The following is an 18,728-nucleotide window of genomic DNA, read 5'->3' on the forward strand; positions in this document are numbered from 1 at the left end:
CCGCTGACTCCGGTTAGCATGACAGAGCAGACTGAACTCACGACAGCGAAGGAGCCCGGAGCGACTCGGCCCTGGCAGTACCTGACGATGTACCTGCCGCACACTACCCCCCTGCCAGACGATCCCCTGGTGCTCGAGCTCCTCTCGTTTGCGCGCCGGCGTGACCTGCCACAGAGCTGGAAGCTCCAATTGGTGGGAGGCCTTCCGGACACAAGGGCGTTCTGTGCCTTACTCGTTTACCTCTGTGGACCTACGAGTCCGTCACCGTGCGATCTGTGTGCCGCGCTAAGCGGCACGGGGACGACGCGAACCACATCCCCCGGCGAACTGCCGTTTCCAGGGTGTATCACGCTCCCGGAAACAGCTTCATCCGCGCTGAAGGAGTTCTTTGGTGGGCCGACTGCCTGCTGCAATCGTTTTTGCGAACAACCTGTTGGGACCGGTAAGGAGACATGCTCTGTCTCCTCCAGGTTCTCCTTGTCGTCTTCCGATCCGGGGGAGGCACCTGCAGCGGCGGGAAGCGCGACCAAGGAGGAAGGAGTTGTGCTTCCCCAGCAAAAGGACGCCGATGCGCAGAAAGACGCCGCCAGCCCGGATGCTGTTAGTGACAGCGACACAAGCATGACCCTCTCGCCAGCTGCTGTCACAAACAGCCCGGAGTACCAGACGGCATTGCCCGCACGAGTGATTGGCAGACCCAAGATGGTATCCATTGGGAAGGCCGACGAGGCAACCGCTACGAGCAAGACGAAGAGACAGAGCCCTATCCGACGGCTTGCAGCCAGGCTCGGGGCAAAGGCGGTGCGGAGGGAGGTGGCGATATACAAACCGAGAGAGAGTGCGGTCCCGGAAGACCGGGAGGCCGAGGGCGGCACGGGGACGAGGCGGTCCCGCCGCCTGCTCAATAAGCAGCAAAAGGAGCAGCCGCGGTCGGCGAGCCAGCAGAGCGCCATGTCCAAGAGGTCGGCGTCGGACGGCGCTTCTCCGCCCAGGGCGTCCAGGCCGAGGAAGGAGATCAAGAGTTCGAGTACCAGCCCTGGGAGCGGTCGCAGGGCGGACTGGGACCCTTTGGGCGCACAAGCCCAGAACAAGACAGGGGCTGCGCCTTCTCTGTCCCTGATGATGGCCGACTGGGAGATTGCGCCGGGCAGGATCCGCGTCAGGGATGGCAAGGAGGGCATAGCTGAGAGTGAGTGGTTGCCTTACCATTGCTGTTACGCCGATGGTCTCCATCAGCTACCTAGGGTACCTTACCCACGACAAGCCCCTTATTTCTAGGGGCCAACTTCAAGAGCTGCCATTGACTACTTAATATGTTCTCTTCTTTTCTCTTCTTTCCTTCTTCCTTTTTCCCTTCTATTTTCTGTTCAAAAAAGAAAAAATAAACTGACCCGATCCCAGATGTTGCCTTCTCATCCGCATACCTCTCCGAAGGGCGTGCCGTTCCCGTCATAGACGGTACGACCTTCCAGGTCATTGAAGTTCCCCCGGGCGGCAACCTGCACTGGACAGCCGAGGAATCTAGAATGCGCCTGTGCTCGGTCGCCCAGGGCGTCATCCGCGTGAGATTACCAGAAAAGGAGTTTCCCATAGGGCCCAACGGTATGTGGAAGGTTAAGCAGGGAGTATCTTGTGCCGTGGTGAATCCCTTTTACTTAGGGGCTGTGATACATGTTACCACGATTGGGGATCATGGGTTCTAAGGAGACGTGGTGAGTAAGAAGACCCCGCATGGGAGTAGGGGAGGGCGAGAGAACGTGGGCGTGGAGACCCATCACAAGGACGTAGATGTAACGAGGTTAGAAGGGATTGTTCGAAGATGGCGAATCATGATGATGAATGAGCGGGCGGCCCAGCTGCCTGGATGACCGTCGTGATCCGGGCGGCGATCCGTTCTTCAAAGAACTGAAGCGGCGAGCGACGTGGACCACTCTCGTGCCATGGGTATCATCACTAATATCAAATATTGCGCCGGACTCCCGTTTCCCCTTTTCCCACTTCCCTTCCCGACCAAACCAGTTGCGCCGACCCCAACCCGTCATAATCTAACAGAAAGTGATTGCGACCGTATCAACGGAATATCCTGCGCCCTCCTGTCCGCGTGGGGAACCTTTCCACTCCACCCTGCTGTTGCTGGTGAAAAATCCATTGCATGCCAACACCGCCGCCCTCGAAGCCCTTCCTGTACCGTCGGACTGCCTCGCGGAGATGCTCCGGCCGGAGGGGCCCTCGACGGTCGTCGACCTCGGAACCCTTCGTTTCCCTCTTCTGCGCATCGTCCGCATCACCGCCGTCGGCCGTCGGCGTTGGCGCGGCGGTGGCCGGGGGTGTCGGGAGGTCGGTTTGTTTCTCGCCCAGCTTCTCGATCCACTCGCCCTGCACCCGCCGCGCGCTCTCAATGATGTCGCCGATGAAGACCTTGGCCACTGCACGCATGCCGATGACGACGTTCTCGGCGACGGATTGAGAAATTGTCGCGTTGACGAGCTAGGCAAAACGTTAGCTGGACCCTTTAACCAAGGGCTCGGTGCGCATGCCAACGGAGCGCCCAAGCGGAGCAGCCGGGGAGATTCCTCACCCTTCTGACAGACGCCTTACTCAGATTCGCAGCGCGCCAGTTCTCAAAGCGGTAGAACTGGTCTTCCGAGAGTGCACTGATGAGCATGCCCCTCAGGCGGTGCTCCTCCTCCTTTTGCTCCTTGGTCCGGACGTCCGCCGTCGCGGCGACTTCGGTCGGGCCTTCGTCCTCGCCCTCGCCCTCGTCGCCACCGCCCGCGCCGCCAGCCACGCTCTTGCTTCCCCGGCCACCGCCTTCGCTTACGCCGCTGACGGCCGTGGGCGCGCGGCCGCCGGCTACCGACGGCGTCTGCTCCCGCGCTTTCTCGGCCTTGGATTTGCGACCGCGCTTCTTCTTCAGCGGCGCGGCGGTGCTGACCTGGCTGCCGCTGACGAGGCTCATAGCGTCGGCGTCTGCGGACGGGGACCGCGCGCCAAAGAGCGCCGATGACGAGTCGTCGAGATCGGGCGGAAACGAGGTTTGGCGGAGCGGGTGTGCTGATGTCGGCCCCGAGGCCGTCGAGATTGTGGAAGGTTTGCGGCGCTTCAAAGCGGGCGCTGCGCCGCCATCGGCGGTGCGTTTCTTGTTGGTAGACATGTTGTTGATGCTAGGCTGCTGCGGGTGCGAGGACGGGGGAGAGTGCGGCGATGGCGAGGCCATCGTTGGGCGTTTTCGTTCTGACGGCAGGCGCGCGTATCAATTGAAAGTGGCAGAAATTCGGGCGGTGGCAGAGAGGGCCGTGGTCCGAGCTCAACTTGGAGAAGTCCCCAAGTCCTATTAGTTAGTTACTTCTTTGAAGGAAGCAATGGCAGGAGTCGTAGATTTTCGGAGGACGTGAGTTCGGAGGTTCAACTGCTGAAGTGAAGTGCAGCAACAAGCCGGGCCGTCATGCGGAAAGGCGGATTAAACACACAAGACTGCGTACCTACTACTAATAATGTTGGAATGATGTGACTTCCCGTTGCGTTTCTGGACAAGACGCGGAAGACATTCAGACCCCTGCACACCTCCAACTGAGCCGACCAGAGCTCAAGCGATTCTCGCGCTCGGGCCAGATGCATTATACCAGGGTTCTCTGGATTCGCCGCTGGAAGCCGAGTACAGTACCCACTGCTTGCAGCGGACCTCGACGGTTTTTTGGTTCAAGTGCCTGCGGCCGTCTCATCCAACAGAGAACTGCTTTGCCAACAGAGCACCCCCTGGTTACAGGCCGAGATGACGCACTCGTCGCATTGGCTTGCAACCAAGTGCACGCCCTTGACAAAACATGAGATGGTGGGTTAAACACAAGCCTTTTTATTACATTGAGACCCAGCAAGACCTCGGGGCCGGAGAGTCCTGCTCTTTCCCTTGTCGACTTGTTCCATTGCGACTTGTCCCTTAAACGCTGTTTGACCTCGGGAGATTTCTGAGACCAAAAACTCGGGCTCCGCCTTGGCCACCTTTCGCCTGCGTAAGGTACTGTTGTACTTCGCGAAACATTGTCTGACTCGCGGTGTCTAAACGGTGTAGTCCGTATACATCCGCGTGTGCTGTATATACTTAACCTAACCCTGAACCTGAAGTAAGCGGTGTTCCGTAGTGTACGGAGTACATAACTACGTACCGGTAGTGTTACCATGAGAATCCGGGTACCGAAAATTTTCGAGGCGAGAGGGAGCGGAGTAATCCGTATCGGGCCCGATCCATCCTGGCTTTCTGTTCGACAACTTTTTGTACATATGTACGTTTTTATTAGAGCGCAAGTCATCTGCCCGCCCCTCCAGGGTCCCACTCTCTTGCATCAAGGAGCCCTGATGGTCAAGTCTTCTTTGTCGTCTCAATTCCCTCCCAATCACCCACCCCGCCAAGCAAGATCCCATCCGGCGACTCAATGGCTCACTCCGAATCCTCGTCCGGCTCCGAGAGCCCGGCGCCCGTGGTCAATGGCGACAAGAGCAGGCGAAGCAATCGCAAGAACAACAACAACGGCAAGAAGCGGTCGCGGGAGGGAGACCCCAAGGATGCTGCCAGCGACGCCGGTGCTAATGGTGCGCATCCGCTCGGAGAGCGCCGCTCGAGCGTCAGCAAACCTGCGCGGGACTTCCGGGACAAGCCGGAGCCGCCGCCCAAGAAGAAGAAGAGAAAGATGCCGGCACCGGCCGCCCCCGCCCCCGCCGTAAAGGAAACGCCGACGGCCGAGGAAGCCGCCGAACAATCGACCCGGTCTCCGAGCCCCGTCATCGATTTCGACGGCCTGAGCCGGCCCAGCCTCGGGACGCGGAAGCGCGTAGATGAGGACGACGAGCAGAAACAAGCCCGGCTGGAGCGCATGAAGGGTGCCGTCCGGACGCTGCTCGAGTGCGTCGGCGAGGACCCCGACCGCGAAGGCCTGCTCGCCACGCCCGACCGCTACGCCAAGGCCATGCTCTACTTTACCAAGGGCTACCAGGAAAACGTGCGCGACATCGTCAACGGCGCCATCTTCCAGGAGGGCCACAACGAGATGGTCATTGTCAAGGACATTGAGGTCTTCAGCATGTGCGAGCACCACCTGGTTCCCTTCACCGGCAAGATGCACATCGGCTACATACCCTCCAACGCCGTCATCGGCATCTCCAAGCTGCCGCGCATTGCCGAGATGTTTGCCCGCCGACTCCAGGTCCAGGAGCGGCTGACCAAGGAGGTGGCCAACGCCGTCATGGAGGTTCTCAAGCCCCAGGGCGTCGCCGTCGTCATGGAGTCGAGCCACCTGTGCATGGTCATGCGCGGCGTCCATAAAACCACCAGCACCACCATCACCAGCTGCGTCCTGGGCTGCTTTGAGCGAAAGGAAAAGACCAGGAACGAGTTTCTGAGCTTGATCGGCGTCAACCGCTGATGATGCCCATGTTGTTCTACGACGACCGGGGCGGCCGGGCCGTGCCAAGCATTGAACGGGATATGCGAGGCGGGGGACGTATAACGAGGGAAGGTATATATCCTTTTCTTTTTCTTTTTCTTTTTTTTTTCAACAAAATGGCCGCCGTATAACTTTTTGTATGGCAGCAATGCCGGGAAAGCGTTTGTCGAAATCCGTCTTCCGACTTTTTTTGCATCGAGCTGGCGTTTGGGGGTTCAAAGAGGTCACAGGGTTTCATCCGGAGGGGCCATACACGTAACCTGGTATTGTCACTGACTGGGCGAGGATCTCAACATCGGGCTGGCTTCTCTTATTTCACACATTGGCGGGTGGTCGTTTCTTTTCTCATATCTGCAGTCATTCAACACGGCAGTACACGCGCTCTCAGGGTTCATTCACACAGGGGTGGGGTGTCCCGACGGGAGGCACGACACGGATATCAGTACCTGTGGGATCATTAGACACGCGGCTCAACTGGTTTATTTCGGGCGACTTCAACCGCCGCAAACAGCCTTTTTTTTCTTTGAACTACCTACACCTCCCTTAGCTCCTCGTTTTATCACCGGGGAGAAGAGACAGAAGAAGCTTGGCGCTGATGTTCATTATACACGGATTGTGACAAGCCCCGGATCTGCGCCCACCATCGTTTCAGTAATATACAAACGCCGGGGAATGCTCGGTTGAAATCTTCTTCATCGCCTTCATGAGACTCTTCTCACTACCTTCCCAACCTCACCCTTCTCGACGGCCTCCACCCTAGCTTTTACCACTCTCCAGACCTCTTCGGCAACCTCCTCGACCGTCGACCCGGCATCGATGACGTGGAGGTCTTCCTCCTCCTGTCTGAAGCGGTACTCGACGCCCGTCAGAGGTTGGGTGGTTGGCGGTCCCACGGCGACCTCCTCCCTGGGACCGACAGCGTCATCCTCGGCGATGACGGTAGCCGTTCCGATCTTGCCCAGGCTCAGCCCCCAAAAGAGCTCCCTGACGCGCCGCTGCATCTCGGCCTTCTCATAGGCCTCTCCGCCCCAGCCACCGCGCGCCCTGGCCTGGTTCTCGTCCAAGTCGAGGAACAGCACCAGGTCCGGCCGCGGCAGGCCAACCTCTGGGGCGCGCGCCCAGGACAGCGTCAGGGAAGGGTTCTGCTTGGCCGCCGAATAGACGATGCCGCTGTAGTAGTAGCGGTCGCAGAGAACCGTGACGCCCGCGGACAACAGCGACGTAATCGTGTTGCTTTTGTGTTTTTACGTATATATATATATATATATTACCCCGTCTTAACATGACAAACCGCTTCAAAGGGGGAAGAAGAAACGAGGAGGGTGAAGGCATACGCTGCTTCCCACCGATTTGCACTGAAGAGCAGGTGAATGACATGATCCTCCATGTCGACTTGGCTCTTGAGGTACGAGTCGATCATCTGGCCAATTGGCGTTGTGCGGTCTTTGTTCCCGATCAGTTAGTTAGCCAGTCAGCCCAGGGCACACGCTCTGCTGCGTTTCAGTTTCACAACGGCCTCCCGCGCTGGCCCCGACCCCTCCCCCTCCTTCCTTTTTCTCTTTCTCCTTTGCCCCCGCAGCGCTACTCAGCTGCATTTTGGTCTTGATATTGGTCTTGGAACGTACCTGGGAACCGCATCACCTTGACCTTGCGCCCCAGCTCGACAAAACGCTGCTCGAGCAGCTTGACCTGCGTCGTCTTGCCGCTCCGGTCGAGGCCCTCGAGAACGACGAGCGCACCCCGGGCCACGGCAGGCTCGGCGGGGCCGTGCTCTGAAGTGCCGCGGTCATCGGTCTGTGCCTGTGTCTGGGTCTGGGCCGAATCGGGCAATGACGGGTGCGGGGCCGTGGCGGCGGGATTGACGAGCGCTGAAGCCGCTGTCGCCAGATCATTGATCGAGGCCATGGTCGGTCTGGCGAATCAATGCAATTCACATGAAACGAAAGGGCAAGCAGGGAGAATGGAAGGGGGGCAGAGATGGCTGGGCCAATTGTTGCTTGTTTCAAGGTCGGGATGCAGTGCTGCAAGATTGATGGAATCGGGTGTCACTTGTCCATGTCACTTTATCCTTGCTTGGCACGCCGACAGCGTTGAAATTCCGTGGGGCACTCGCAGGCCGAGCTCGCCGCAAGCATACGGCGGCGCTGGGTAGGCTTGGCGCCAGTGCTCTCGAGCTGCCCTCTTTCACGGCGATTGATATGAGACTTGGAAAGTCGATAAAGTGGAGAAAGTGCCAGCTGTCACCGGGGATGGAACGTCAGCGCTGAAGAGGAGAATACTGCGCAGTAGTCGAGAGAAGCTTGCAGACCAACGAAGGCCTGATGAAGCGCCTCCGGTCTGCAGTAGTGGACGAATCCGTCGCAGAGCGCCCGGGCCAGCGGTCTGCTGCACCAATCGAGTGCTGTTAGCTCCCACGAGGTGGGATCGCTCAGCTGCGCTTCCTTCATCTCTACGGCTGTACATACATCATTGTAGGAGAGTGCAGCGGAATCCTTACCCGTTAGTACCTAAGTGTATGTACATACATGTACATACATGCTACATACAACGGATGAATCCTACGCAGTGCGAAGTAAAACCGTACGGTTATTTATGCTACCATCTTCGGCTGTCGACGGACCAGTGGGGTATTCTGGAAACAGGCCCATGAGAGAGGGGCTTTCCTGAATTGTAACCTGGCAGCCGTTATAAAAAGAAATACGACCAAATCTCCCGATGAACGTCGCCTCCAATGCCGCTGCCGGGGCCCCTACCTTAGTGCGCCTCGTCCACTGCTTGCCTTGCTCCCCTGAACCTTGGAACACTGAGGGAGTTGCGCGCAGCATGCTTGACTTGTACCACCTCACCTCCTTCTTGCACTCAAAAGGATAATCCCGTAGAGGGGTTGTAGAGACGCCCTCCTCTCCTGGGCAACATACGACGGCAGCAAAGCTACAAGTCCCTACTACCCCTTCGGAAGGCCCGTCAACTTGACCTGCCTGTCCTGCCTGTCCTGCCATCATCTCAGCCAAGCGGGCAAAGGTGCGCCGTTGCGCTGCTGCGCCGCTCACGAAGGAAGAGTCGCATGTGTCAAGCTCGGTCGGACATGTTGGGAAGGATTAGGCCCATCACTCGGGATTTCCATTTTTCATCTTTGCTCATTGGCGTGCTGGAGTCGCACCTCGTATGACATTGGAATCTGACGTCCTTGGGCTTCGTCACTTGGCTCTCTGGCCGAGAGACCGCAAGCAGGGGAGATGAGCTGGTTCGCGCTCGACTTCCAAACAGCGCAGCAACACAGGTTGAATCGGCGCTGCTGGGTCTCTCGGTTGATCTTGTGCTCTGCAAGTCCACCAAGTCTGCCGCGTGGTGGAGAAGGCGAGGACACGATAATTGGCCTTATCGCCTGCGAAACCTGGCACACCGCGTCCCATGGGCATGCGATCGGCTTCTGATTGGGCAGGCCAGAGGCAGCCTGCACCGGCAGCTGCCAATCGCCGTGTGCTCGCTGCAAGCTCTCAAGCGCAGGACTCCGCCCACGCCTGGACCCCGCTTCAGATCCGATGCGGTGCTGTGATTGGGGACCAAGCGGGCGCTGCAGGACAGGGCGGTAACGCGTTAGGTTTTACCACGAAAAGGCACTCCACGAAGCCGGCCCAATCTCAACCTTGCATGAGGAGCACCCTCATGCCTCGTCCGAGACCAACCCGAGTTCTCGAACGCCATTCATTTGCCGTGCAGTTAGTCCTCTCAAGCTCCAAGGGCACACGCAGGTGGACGGAGCGCAGGCAGCATTGGCGGTGCGTCAGGCCTTTTTTTCTCCTTTAAAACCCCCCAGCCGCCCCTTGGTCGTGCCTGCTCTCAGTCTCATCCAAGTTCCTCGCTCCTCCCTTAGGCCCCCCCATCCGTGCTTCCCTGTTTGGTTCCACGCGCTCTCTGAGCCTCACCGCCCACCTCGTTTCGCGTCTCAAGTTGCCCTTCGCGCACTCCAATCGTCACACCCCAACTCCCACCCACTGTTTCCAAGAGAAGAGCCCTTCGCACCCAGAGCCAGACCTCGACGCGCATCCGCCGGATCAGAACGCAGAAAGTGCATCCGGTATACCCAGACCACATTGCTCACTAGCGTTTTGACTCGGCTGTCTCGCGAGAGAGCGCGTGAGCTACTCGGCCCACACGCAACAGTCAGAGACCGTGCTGAGCGGCCGGCCGTTTCGGCAGACCGGCTTGTGAAATAAGAAGATTCCCCCCCTTTGGCACCCCCCGGCTCGGAACCCCGCCAGGTGCCGGCCCCCTCCTTTTTGCTCGACTCTACCCACGCTCGTTTGGCCGGCAGCCTAAGTTGTTCACTTCGGCAACCGCGGCGTACGCAAAATAGTTCGACAAACACTGCGGGCGCAGTCGCCTGTCGTCAGGAGAGTACCCGAGCTGTTGCGCGGAGCTCTGGGTCCGTCTCTTCTGTGGTGCGAACATACCACGTGCCCCTTCCATCCGTCTCAGTGTGAAGTATCCCCGGTCTCTACCTCTCCCTCCTCGCCATTCTCCACCATGGCAACCGTCAGCCGTCAGCCTTTTGCTCCGGTCGGCGAAGCACGGTTGAAGAGCCTGGCCAGCGTCAAGAATAGGCAGAATGGTATGTCTTTGTTCCTCTTAGTTTACACTCGCAATGTTAAATTTTCTTGTATTCAACCCTCGGAGGTGCCTTGCTGTGTGGATTTTCCGGATTTGCGTGTCTTGATCCATCTGTGCCTTTCTTTTTTTGTGCTCCTGTCTCTCGTGTTTTGCCCTTGCTCGATCGCGCCCCCAATCTTATTTTTCGCCGTGGCAAACCGCTAACATGCCGAAGCCATCGCATCCTCCCCCATCAAGCGAAAGGCTTCCGAGTTGGAGGACGCGGACAACTCGGAGAATATCGCCCCTGTGCAATTCCCGAAGCGGTCAAAGGGTGCTGATTTCTGGGGCGATCTGAGCAAGAGCTTCTCCAAGCCTCCAGCCTTTACCCTGACCAAGGCCACTTCCTCCCCGGTGACCAAAGATGCCCTCAGCAGCCCAGTCAGCAGGCCCTCACCAGCCTCGAGGCCGCGGACCGTGCTCCAGCCCAAGTCTCCCTCATCAAGATGGAAGATCCGGAGTGCTGCCCCGTCCCCGCTGACAGCAGCCGCTGGTCGCTCGCCGACGCGCGCCAGCAAGCCCTTGGGCATCCTCTCCCGGCGCCGCTCCCAGCGCCCTGAACCACCGGCGTTCTCTCAGAAAGCGGCCGTCCCGTTCTCTCTCGACGCCGCTCTCCGAGGCACGATTCCAAGCTACTCGGGCAGCCTCCGTCAGAGCAAGCTCAAGCGCCGGGCGGCGGCCACCAGCAGCAGCAGCAGCAACGCCGCGCAGGACTTCTTCATCCCGACCCCCGACCTGGCCTCGTCGTGGTGCTTCGACATCCACGAGGACACACCCGAGCAGGAGATGACCAACCTTCTCCAGCACGGCACGTGCACGCTCGACATCAGCAGCGACGAGGAGTCGGAGAGCCGCGCCAAGCGGGAGCGCGCCGAGGGTCGGGACAAGGAGAACATCCCGCCGCCCGAGGACGTCAGCCAGACGTCGTCGGCGCGGGGCGGCCCCATCCCGGAACCGGTCGAGATCGATGAGGACGTGCTCCTGCTCAAGGGCCGCGGCCCCCTCGCCGAGATGAACGTGACCGACTATTACGCCGAGGGCTGCGACAGCTCGAGCGTCTTCATCGTCCCCGGGGACGAGGAGGATCCCGAGGCGGTGGTGGAGGGCGAGAGCGCTGTCGAAGAGCAGGGCCAGGACCTGCCTCCTCTTCCCGCGGACGGTGAGGACCAGCATCGGTGGTTCGCGGAAGAAGAGGACACGGGCGAGAGGTCTCCTCGGCTGCAGCCGCCGCCCGCGCCGCAGGTCAGCCTGGACGACGTCGAGCGGGTGGACGTAGATGACATCATGGGCGGGAATGACCGCTCCCTGGAAGCTTCTCGTCTGGGACCCATCGAAGGCGCCGGCGAGAGCTTTGAGCTGTGGGAGAGCCACAGCGCCAAATATGAGGGGAGCGCGCCAACGTCTCCGGCTCCTCTGGCTGAATGAGCGGCTGTGTGTATGTACAGCCAGGAGCCTGGTTTCGAGTTTTGAAGGTCCCATGCACACAAATCATCACCAACACAGCCGCCTTCCCCCCCTTTCCACCCAACCGAACACATACACACGCACACATACACACACGCACATACAAGGTGGGGAGGGGGGGGGGTTACGCCATTGCTTTACGCTTTACGCTTTAACGTTCTGTTCCCTAATCACGCGCACGATTTTGTTTTGGATTTCTGGACGGTCATCGGACGGGTCCTCGGTAATGTCAATACCTTACTTTGCTTTGTTTTTAAAGAGGGGTTAGGAGGATAGGGAACGGCGTTTGTAGGACTCGATGCTATGGCCGCTGGGATGGATCCTTTAGGTAGATGGTGGGAACGGCTTGGTGGGTTGGTTCCGATCCCGGGGCGTTTGGGATGATATATTTGCGTGCATTATAGGTATACTCTTATTCATACGTCTTTTTGCCTACCCGGTTTGAGATGCCTTCTATTTTGAGATGGCTCATTGCCTCGTCGTTGTCGTGCTCCTTTAATCCATACATACCATTCCGTGATTCTAGGCCATCGTTTTATGGATTTTGGCAAAATGCATCGAGTACATTTCAGGAAGTGAGAGAGGAAAGACAGTATGAGTAGAGATCTGGAGACAAGAAATGGAGTCAGAAAGAGCAGGAGACATGAGCCATGTTGCAAAGCGAAGCACCAATGTCGGTGCCCATCTTCCCCGAGCAATCGGGAAATCTATCAACACCCAACCGAAACCCTCATTTTAGTTTTCTTGTCATCCCAGTCTTTTCCGCCGTTCTTCATTTTCTTTTGTTCCCTCTTCTCTTTTTTTCCCCCATCTTCTTCTTCTCTGCTCTATTTTTTCTCTCTTCTTTTGTTTTCTCCTGTACTCTGTTTATTTAGCCTGTTTATATTTTCTTCTTTTCTTGTTCACCCCCTTCCTCTTCCCTCCTTTTCACCATTATCGACACCCGGATATCGTGGAGGCAAGACAGCCCGTCAGCAAGCCGAAGGAGACGGGCGTGACGACGCCCATGAACCACGCGCCAAACTTCCCGAGGACTGCCCGGACGGGCGCGATGTCACACATACCCAAGCAGCTAGGCCTCACGTCGCGGCTATGATCGCTGCCGTGGCCAACACTGTTACGGTCCAGGTGGCGGCCCAGACCCTCCCGGGGTTGGGCCGGCTCGGGAGGAGCGATGGCGGATGTTGACCCGCTGCTGTGTCCTGGTGCCGCCGACCCGCATGCTCCGCGGCCCCGGCCAGGTGACGACGGTCGCGAGGGTGCTGTCATTGGCGGGTGGGGTGGCGGCGGGCGTGCGAGCATCTCCATCTCCTCGTCGGTGAGAATGTGGCAAGACTGCCGGAGATGCGGACTCAGATGCTGCTCACGCTGATCAAAGTCCGATGGTAGTGGTGGTGAGTTGTGCGGCTCGGCTGAGCCGTTCACAAAATTAAAATAACCGGACTGCTGTCTGCTAGGTGTTTGGGACTCGATCAGCGCGCTCGCCGGTCTCGAGAACCCAGCGTCGGACGCGTCAGGGTCACTCGCTGGTGTGCCCGGCCGCGAGTCCCGAGGTGCCGGAGGCGGAGGCGGCATCCGCTCCCGGTCGTAGCTCCATCTGTCGCCAAGCACTGTTGGTCTGCCGTGCTCAGCGGCATGGTGGTTCGGGAGGCTGATGGCTGAGGAGGGTCGTGGCGGGTTGCTGAGCTGCGACTGGACGGGCGTATGTGGTGGGGAGGGGCTGCGGCTGCGCGGGAGAGGCGCCCTGCCGTCCCAGGTTGTTCTGGAAGCAGAGCGGATGTGAGTCGTGTATCCGGCGTTCCTGGCTTGCTGGCACCACGGGTCTTGTGACTCGTGGGTTCTAGGAGGCCCGACGTCTCCGTCTCCGTGGGCGCGCTTGTCGGCATTGGCCTCGGCTCCGCGACTAATACGCGGGACATCATCGGATAAAGGTGTCATTGGTTGGCAATCTAGTCCTCGAGCTTCTTTGCCTGAACTTTCCCCTTCCATCGTCTCTGAATTGATTATTTAGCATAGGCTTCGCAGCTTGCCGTTTAACGACAAGTTGGGAGCGCCTTGTAATTTGTGATATACCATACGGATATCGTAGTAGCAATCAACAGCGAACAATGACGCATCATGAACCAGAAGGTTACATGAACCCCGCAGAAGCCTCCAGTAGCGCAGCCAGATCATTGGATGTGGTGGACTGGGACAAAGACTCCCGGACCCACCAGGCTTATAGCCATCTACATCTTCCTGTAGGCAGCCCTGTTCGACTTCCTTCTTCTTCCATCATCATCATAATCAATCAATCTACCATCTTCCATGATAGTAGAGATCTTGATCTATCTATCTACGATAGGTTATAAGCCCTCTTTAGAGGCTCCTATAGTTATTCGATACTTTCAAAACTATAGCTACCTTTAATTATTAACTACTTGTAGATTTATAGCTTAAGCGAACTATAGCGACCAAATCTATTAAATCTATCGCTTCCTACTACGGATTTCTTCGTTTTCGATATCTCTACTAATCATTTAACTCTCCAGACTTTCAGATAAGCGGTCAAATCAAGCGATTTCTGAAGGTCATCTCCGTTATTAAGAACCAGCGCCTCTATTAAGCGATTAGGGCGACTCCTATTAAGAACATCAAGATCTTATCAAACTAATAAGATTCTATCAAGATTTCCCTCTTTCTATTAAGAAAATAATAAGAACTATTAAGAACTAGCGACTCCGACTCTAGAAATAGGTATAAGACCTATAAGACCTTAAAGACGTTTCTTTATATAAATAGGCCTACTACCTAAGGGTAAATAGTATCTACTATCTATAGGAATAGGCGAGGTAGTAAACTATTTCTTAGGGAAAGATTGCTTAGAACTATTACCTAACTATATATATAATATTCTTAAGATATCGTCTAGGCCGTTTAATAACCTTATACCTAGGTACTAAGAATAAGAAGATAAGGTAGATATACTTAAGTATTAAGATATAAAAGAGGAAGATAATACTTAGAATAATATCTTATAATAGATAATTAACTTATAGGAATTAGTTAACTATTATTAGAAGGAATATAATATAGTCTTTATTAAATAATTATAAGCTCTTGCTTCTAGTACTCTATCTATAGAGAAAAGGACTTTTATATTACTCCTTACACTTATTAGTAAGGAAGATCTAAAGGTATAAGATATATAACTATAGTTATTATTAGCGTTATATAAGCTCTTCTACTACCTCAATAGTAATATCCTAGAACTAGACAAGGATGATATTATTACCTATAATATATAGGAGGCAGACTAAGTAGATATCTACTAAGTTATTACTATATCTCTAAAGAAGTTAAATATCTAGTTATATATAATACGTATTAGCTAGAATCTAGAAGTCGTTAATCCCTAAATAATATATAAGAAAGTATTTAAGGTATTATAGTATAGTACTATTAATATAACTTGCCTCCTTATCTAAGAGTATATTAAGATTAAGCTATCTAAGTTTAACTCTATAGATCGTTATATTAACTAACTCTATATTCTCCGTTAGCGCCTATATAATCTAGGTATCATTAACCCTCTAGAGATAGATATCTACCTAGTGTTAACTATAATTAAAGAGGGCTATCCTAAGCTCTATAAGTAGAATATCTAGAAGATAGAAGATAAGTCCCTTACTTAGAACGACCTTATTAAGGATATAACCGAGACTTATATTAACTATAATATAAAGAAGAATTTTATTAATGTTACTATTAGTAATAGTAGTAATAGTAATAATATTAATAATAATAAAAAGAATATAGATAATCCCTTTAAGCCTTCGTCTAATAGGAGGAGGATAATATAAGGTAATATCAAGTATTATAACTATAATAGATACTTTAATTACGAAGTTAAGTACTATAATAGCTATAGTTAGTACTATAATCCTAAATAAGTCTATTAGGCCTATAACTTAGAAAAGGCACTAGACTCCTAGCTAAAGAAGGTATACTTCCTAGTAAAGAAGAACGCTCTATTATTAATAGTAATACTATACCTAAACTCGGGAGTAGCTAATCTAGCGATATCTACCGTATATAGCGTTTTCTACTTTACTAACTTTGCTTCTATCTAACTATCTTTTTACTCCGGCCTATAGATTTAATAGGATTTCTATTATTCCTGTTAACTTCTAAAGTCTAATAGGCTATTAAGGTAGTAAGAGATACTATCTATTATGACTTAGTAGTAGCTAACACTATATTTAATGATATTAAGTGGTTTACTAAGCTATATTGATTACCTAAACTAAGGGTATATCTTTCCTTATCTGGCGATATTACCTAAGCTAATAAGATTGGTATTATTATATACGAAATAGTTCTAAGCGATAGTACGAGGGTAATGATTAAAATCCGAGAGGCTCTTTATAATCCTACCTCCCCTGCTAACTTAATCTATATAGGGAAACTAATTAACAAAGATGTCTTCTAGAACCAGGTAAACTATATCCTATATATAGGTAAAACTAGCTAGATTATTATAGAACTTGAACGACTTAGTAATATCTTCATTATCAATAATGCTAAACCGACCGTACTTAGTAGTAATATCGCTAGGGCATCTTCTCCTACTATAGTTATCTTTATATCTATTAACTACCGTATTATATATTACTACCTTATATATATAAGCAAGGCTACTATTAAAGTGGTATATAAAGACGCTAGAATTAATCTTACCGATAAGGATACTAATACGTTCTACGAACCCTATATTATAGGAAAAGCGACTAATAAACTAGGTAAACGTGCCTTAACGTAGGTAACGATACCCTTCTACTTCGTCTACATAGATATAGTCACTTATAAGAACTCTGGCTACCTAGGTTACAAGTATAGCCTTTATATTATTAACGTCTAGTCAAACTACTATTAGGTCAAGTATAGCTATACTAAGTTAGAAATGTTCGATAGGCTAAAGGACTAGATCATCTAGATATATAACTAAACCGGCAAATATATCTAGATGCTTAGACTTGACGGTGGAACGGAACTTGGCTAATCTGGTAGGGATTTCCGTAATGGTAAACTTGTAGCATTTGCCGACGCCAAAGGCATTACTATCTTGAAAACTACTCCTTCGAGTCCCTAGTAAAACAGAAAGATTAAACGTACGGCTATAGATATTATTTAGAAGGTATAAATAACGATAATTATATATTAAATCCTAGAGGTGCTATAGCCGTTTATCGTCAATACTATAGTTATAGTTACTAATCTTCTGCTAACCAGAGCTAATCCTGATAACAAGAGTCTTTATAAGCTATTTATAACTACGTTAAATATGCTAGAAGAAGCCTACAAGCTATATATCCGCCATCTATATACCTACTTCTATTATACCTACTACTATATTAAACTAAATAAATAGGATAGAGCTGACAAGTTCGGTCCTTATATAGAGAAAGGCAGGCTTATCGGATATATAGACATCTATAGTAAGATTTACTAGGTTTAGAACCCGTATACTAGTACTATCGTCAGAGTCAGTATTATCAAGTTTAACGAAGGCGACGACTATTACAAGGATAAAGATAGTGATCAACCCGAATATAAGGCAGTGTTTATAGATATAACCGTCAAAGAAGACGAATCCTCTCTTGAGTTCTACTAGGTAATCGTCTAACCGAAGAAGGACACTCTATTAGAATAATTAAATCTATTACCAATAGATTCTTCTATATCGCTAGCAATTACTAAATTAGAGCCGAAAGGCATATCGAATGCCAAATGTAGGGCAGAGACGCCTATTTAACCGGCAAATTAATTAGGAATGCCAATACCTTAATCACTTTAAATGCTAACTATCGTATCCTAGTAGGCACTATCGTCTACTCTAATAGAGTAGACACTAACGGCACCTATACAATTAGCACTATCGCCTATAACGATGATAGAAGAATAGGATAAGTTTGTCTCTTTTGTAGATAACGACGCCATCTAGGAAATCTATTAAGAAGAAGCTCCTATATTATATAACCACCCGTTGGCACCGCTTACCGCTTACTCCCTATAGATAGAGGAAGTAATAGGGGGGAGACCTTATAGGTAATAGACGTCCTATTATAGGGATCTATCGTAACCAGGCTTCTATATAAAACTAAATAGTAATAAACTACTAGGTTAATATCTTACCTGCTACTTAGATAACTAGAGGTTAGCCAAATCTATCGTCTTTATAGCTATACCTATTAGCATCAAATATAATATTACTATTGTCTAGGACCTATTAGTTCCGAAGAACTATCGCGAGGCTAAACGCAAACCTAACTTTAAGGACTAGTAGCTCCTTACAATAATTAAATAAGACCAGAGTCTATAGAAGAAAGATATCTATAACCTTATTAAGAAACGACCTAGTATATATATCTTACTAAGCAAATAGGTATATAACAAGAAAACCAATCTATCTACTAGCTAGAAAACTACCTATATAAGATAGGTAGTCTATAGTAACTTTAACAAAGGATCCTAGAAATTACAAGATATCTATACTACTATCTTTAATAGTATAACGGTCAAGCTCTTCTTTACTATCGTTATAGTTAAAGATCTTAAATGTTACCAATTTAACTTTAAGACTATATTCCTTAATATACTAATCCCTAAAGGAGTAGAATACTACATCGAACTACCTCCTAGACTAAATAAACCACTAGGAAAGGTATATAAACTGAAGAAGGCACTCTATAGTCTATAATAGAGTCCACTTTACTAGTTCCTAGCTATTAAACTAGTACTTGAAGAACTTAGATTCGAATCAATCCCTTCCGACATCTATCTTTTTTACTATAAGGAGATAGGCACACTACTTATCCTATACGTAGATGACCTTCTTATAGTAACGATAGACAAATCTATTATTAACAAAATTCGTGACTAGCTAAAGGTAAGATACGACCTTAAAGAGCTTAGGGAAGTTAAACGATTCCTAGGACTAGATATCTTACGCGACCAGGCGAACCGGAAGATCTTCCTATTATAGGAGACATATATTACTACATTACTATATAAATACGATATAGAGGGTATCAATCTAGCCAAGACTCTCTGGCGTTTGAAGTTTAAATTACTATATATCTAGAACAAAATAGAGGATAAGAAGGACTAGTATATTACCTATACTAGTTAGTTAAA

The 18,728-nt window shown here is 51.6% G+C and overlaps 7 protein-coding genes across 7 annotated transcripts; 4 read left to right on the forward strand and 3 right to left on the reverse strand.

The window, feature by feature from the left end:
* Positions 1-621: 621 nt before the first annotated feature.
* Positions 622-1,278, forward strand: P884DRAFT_204841 (uncharacterized protein; the record flags this gene model as incomplete). The annotated part of the gene is made up of 1 exon (XM_069438608.1): positions 622-1,278. One exon carries the CDS (start codon positions 622-624, stop codon positions 1,276-1,278), a length of 657 nt encoding a protein of 218 aa, XP_069296074.1.
* A 451-nt stretch (positions 1,279-1,729) lies between these two features.
* On the reverse strand, positions 1,730-3,466 carry P884DRAFT_261851 (hTAFII28-like protein conserved region-domain-containing protein). The gene is made up of 2 exons (XM_069441602.1): positions 2,579-3,466; positions 1,730-2,487 (listed from the first exon to the last, which is right to left on the reverse strand). The coding sequence occupies exons 1-2, from the start codon at positions 3,215-3,217 to the stop codon at positions 2,071-2,073; spliced, it is 1,056 nt and encodes a 351-aa protein (XP_069296075.1). The 5' UTR covers positions 3,218-3,466; the 3' UTR covers positions 1,730-2,070.
* A 964-nt stretch (positions 3,467-4,430) lies between these two features.
* Positions 4,431-5,417, forward strand: P884DRAFT_205053 (uncharacterized protein; the record flags this gene model as incomplete). Its single annotated transcript, XM_069438619.1, has 1 exon — positions 4,431-5,417. One exon carries the CDS (start codon positions 4,431-4,433, stop codon positions 5,415-5,417), a length of 987 nt encoding a protein of 328 aa, XP_069296076.1.
* A 609-nt stretch (positions 5,418-6,026) lies between these two features.
* P884DRAFT_227388 (thymidylate kinase-domain-containing protein) lies at positions 6,027-7,678 on the reverse strand. Its single transcript, XM_069439682.1, has 3 exons — positions 7,064-7,678; positions 6,773-6,881; positions 6,027-6,671 (listed from the first exon to the last, which is right to left on the reverse strand). Exons 1-3 carry the CDS (start codon positions 7,341-7,343, stop codon positions 6,140-6,142), a joined length of 921 nt encoding a protein of 306 aa, XP_069296077.1. The 5' UTR covers positions 7,344-7,678; the 3' UTR covers positions 6,027-6,139.
* Positions 7,679-8,672: 994 nt separating this feature from the next.
* On the forward strand, positions 8,673-9,756 carry P884DRAFT_261854 (uncharacterized protein). The gene is made up of 2 exons (XM_069441603.1): positions 8,673-9,217; positions 9,313-9,756. The coding sequence occupies exons 1-2, from the start codon at positions 8,850-8,852 to the stop codon at positions 9,653-9,655; spliced, it is 711 nt and encodes a 236-aa protein (XP_069296078.1). The 5' UTR covers positions 8,673-8,849; the 3' UTR covers positions 9,656-9,756.
* A 209-nt stretch (positions 9,757-9,965) lies between these two features.
* Positions 9,966-11,513, forward strand: P884DRAFT_204899 (uncharacterized protein; the record flags this gene model as incomplete). Its single annotated transcript, XM_069438610.1, has 2 exons — positions 9,966-10,050; positions 10,264-11,513. The coding sequence occupies 2 exons, from the start codon at positions 9,966-9,968 to the stop codon at positions 11,511-11,513; spliced, it is 1,335 nt and encodes a 444-aa protein (XP_069296079.1).
* Positions 11,514-12,372: 859 nt separating this feature from the next.
* P884DRAFT_261857 (uncharacterized protein) lies at positions 12,373-13,664 on the reverse strand. The gene has a single exon (XM_069441604.1). The coding sequence runs from the start codon at positions 13,539-13,541 to the stop codon at positions 12,486-12,488; it is 1,056 nt and encodes a 351-aa protein (XP_069296080.1). The 5' UTR covers positions 13,542-13,664; the 3' UTR covers positions 12,373-12,485.
* Between the last annotated feature and the right edge of the window lie 5,064 nt (positions 13,665-18,728).

This window comes from Thermothelomyces heterothallicus, assembly GCF_042370625.1.
Source record: "Thermothelomyces heterothallicus CBS 202.75 unplaced genomic scaffold P884_scaffold_18, whole genome shotgun sequence".
Classification (NCBI taxonomy): domain Eukaryota; kingdom Fungi; phylum Ascomycota; class Sordariomycetes; order Sordariales; family Chaetomiaceae; genus Thermothelomyces; species Thermothelomyces heterothallicus.

Coding starts and splice junctions, on each gene's coding strand:
- P884DRAFT_261851 (XM_069441602.1), bottom strand. CDS start 3,217: ATGGCCTCGCCATCGCCGCACTCTCCCCCGTCCTCGCACCCGCAGCAG. Junction 2,488..2,578: donor GTAAGGCGTCTGTCAGAAGG/GTGAGGAATCTC, acceptor CGTTTTGCCTAG/CTCGTCAACGCGACAATTTC.
- P884DRAFT_227388 (XM_069439682.1), bottom strand. CDS start 7,343: ATGGCCTCGATCAATGATCTGGCGACAGCGGCTTCAGCGCTCGTCAAT. Junction 6,882..7,063: donor CAAGGTGATGCGGTTCCCAG/GTACGTTCCAAG, acceptor TCGGGAACAAAG/ACCGCACAACGCCAATTGGC. Junction 6,672..6,772: donor GCAAATCGGTGGGAAGCAGC/GTATGCCTTCAC, acceptor AAAACACAAAAG/CAACACGATTACGTCGCTGT.
- P884DRAFT_261854 (XM_069441603.1), top strand. CDS start 8,850: ATGGGCATGCGATCGGCTTCTGATTGGGCAGGCCAGAGGCAGCCTGCA. Junction 9,218..9,312: donor GAGCGCAGGCAGCATTGGCG/GTGCGTCAGGCC, acceptor CTCCTCCCTTAG/GCCCCCCCATCCGTGCTTCC.
- P884DRAFT_261857 (XM_069441604.1), bottom strand. CDS start 13,541: ATGGAAGGGGAAAGTTCAGGCAAAGAAGCTCGAGGACTAGATTGCCAA.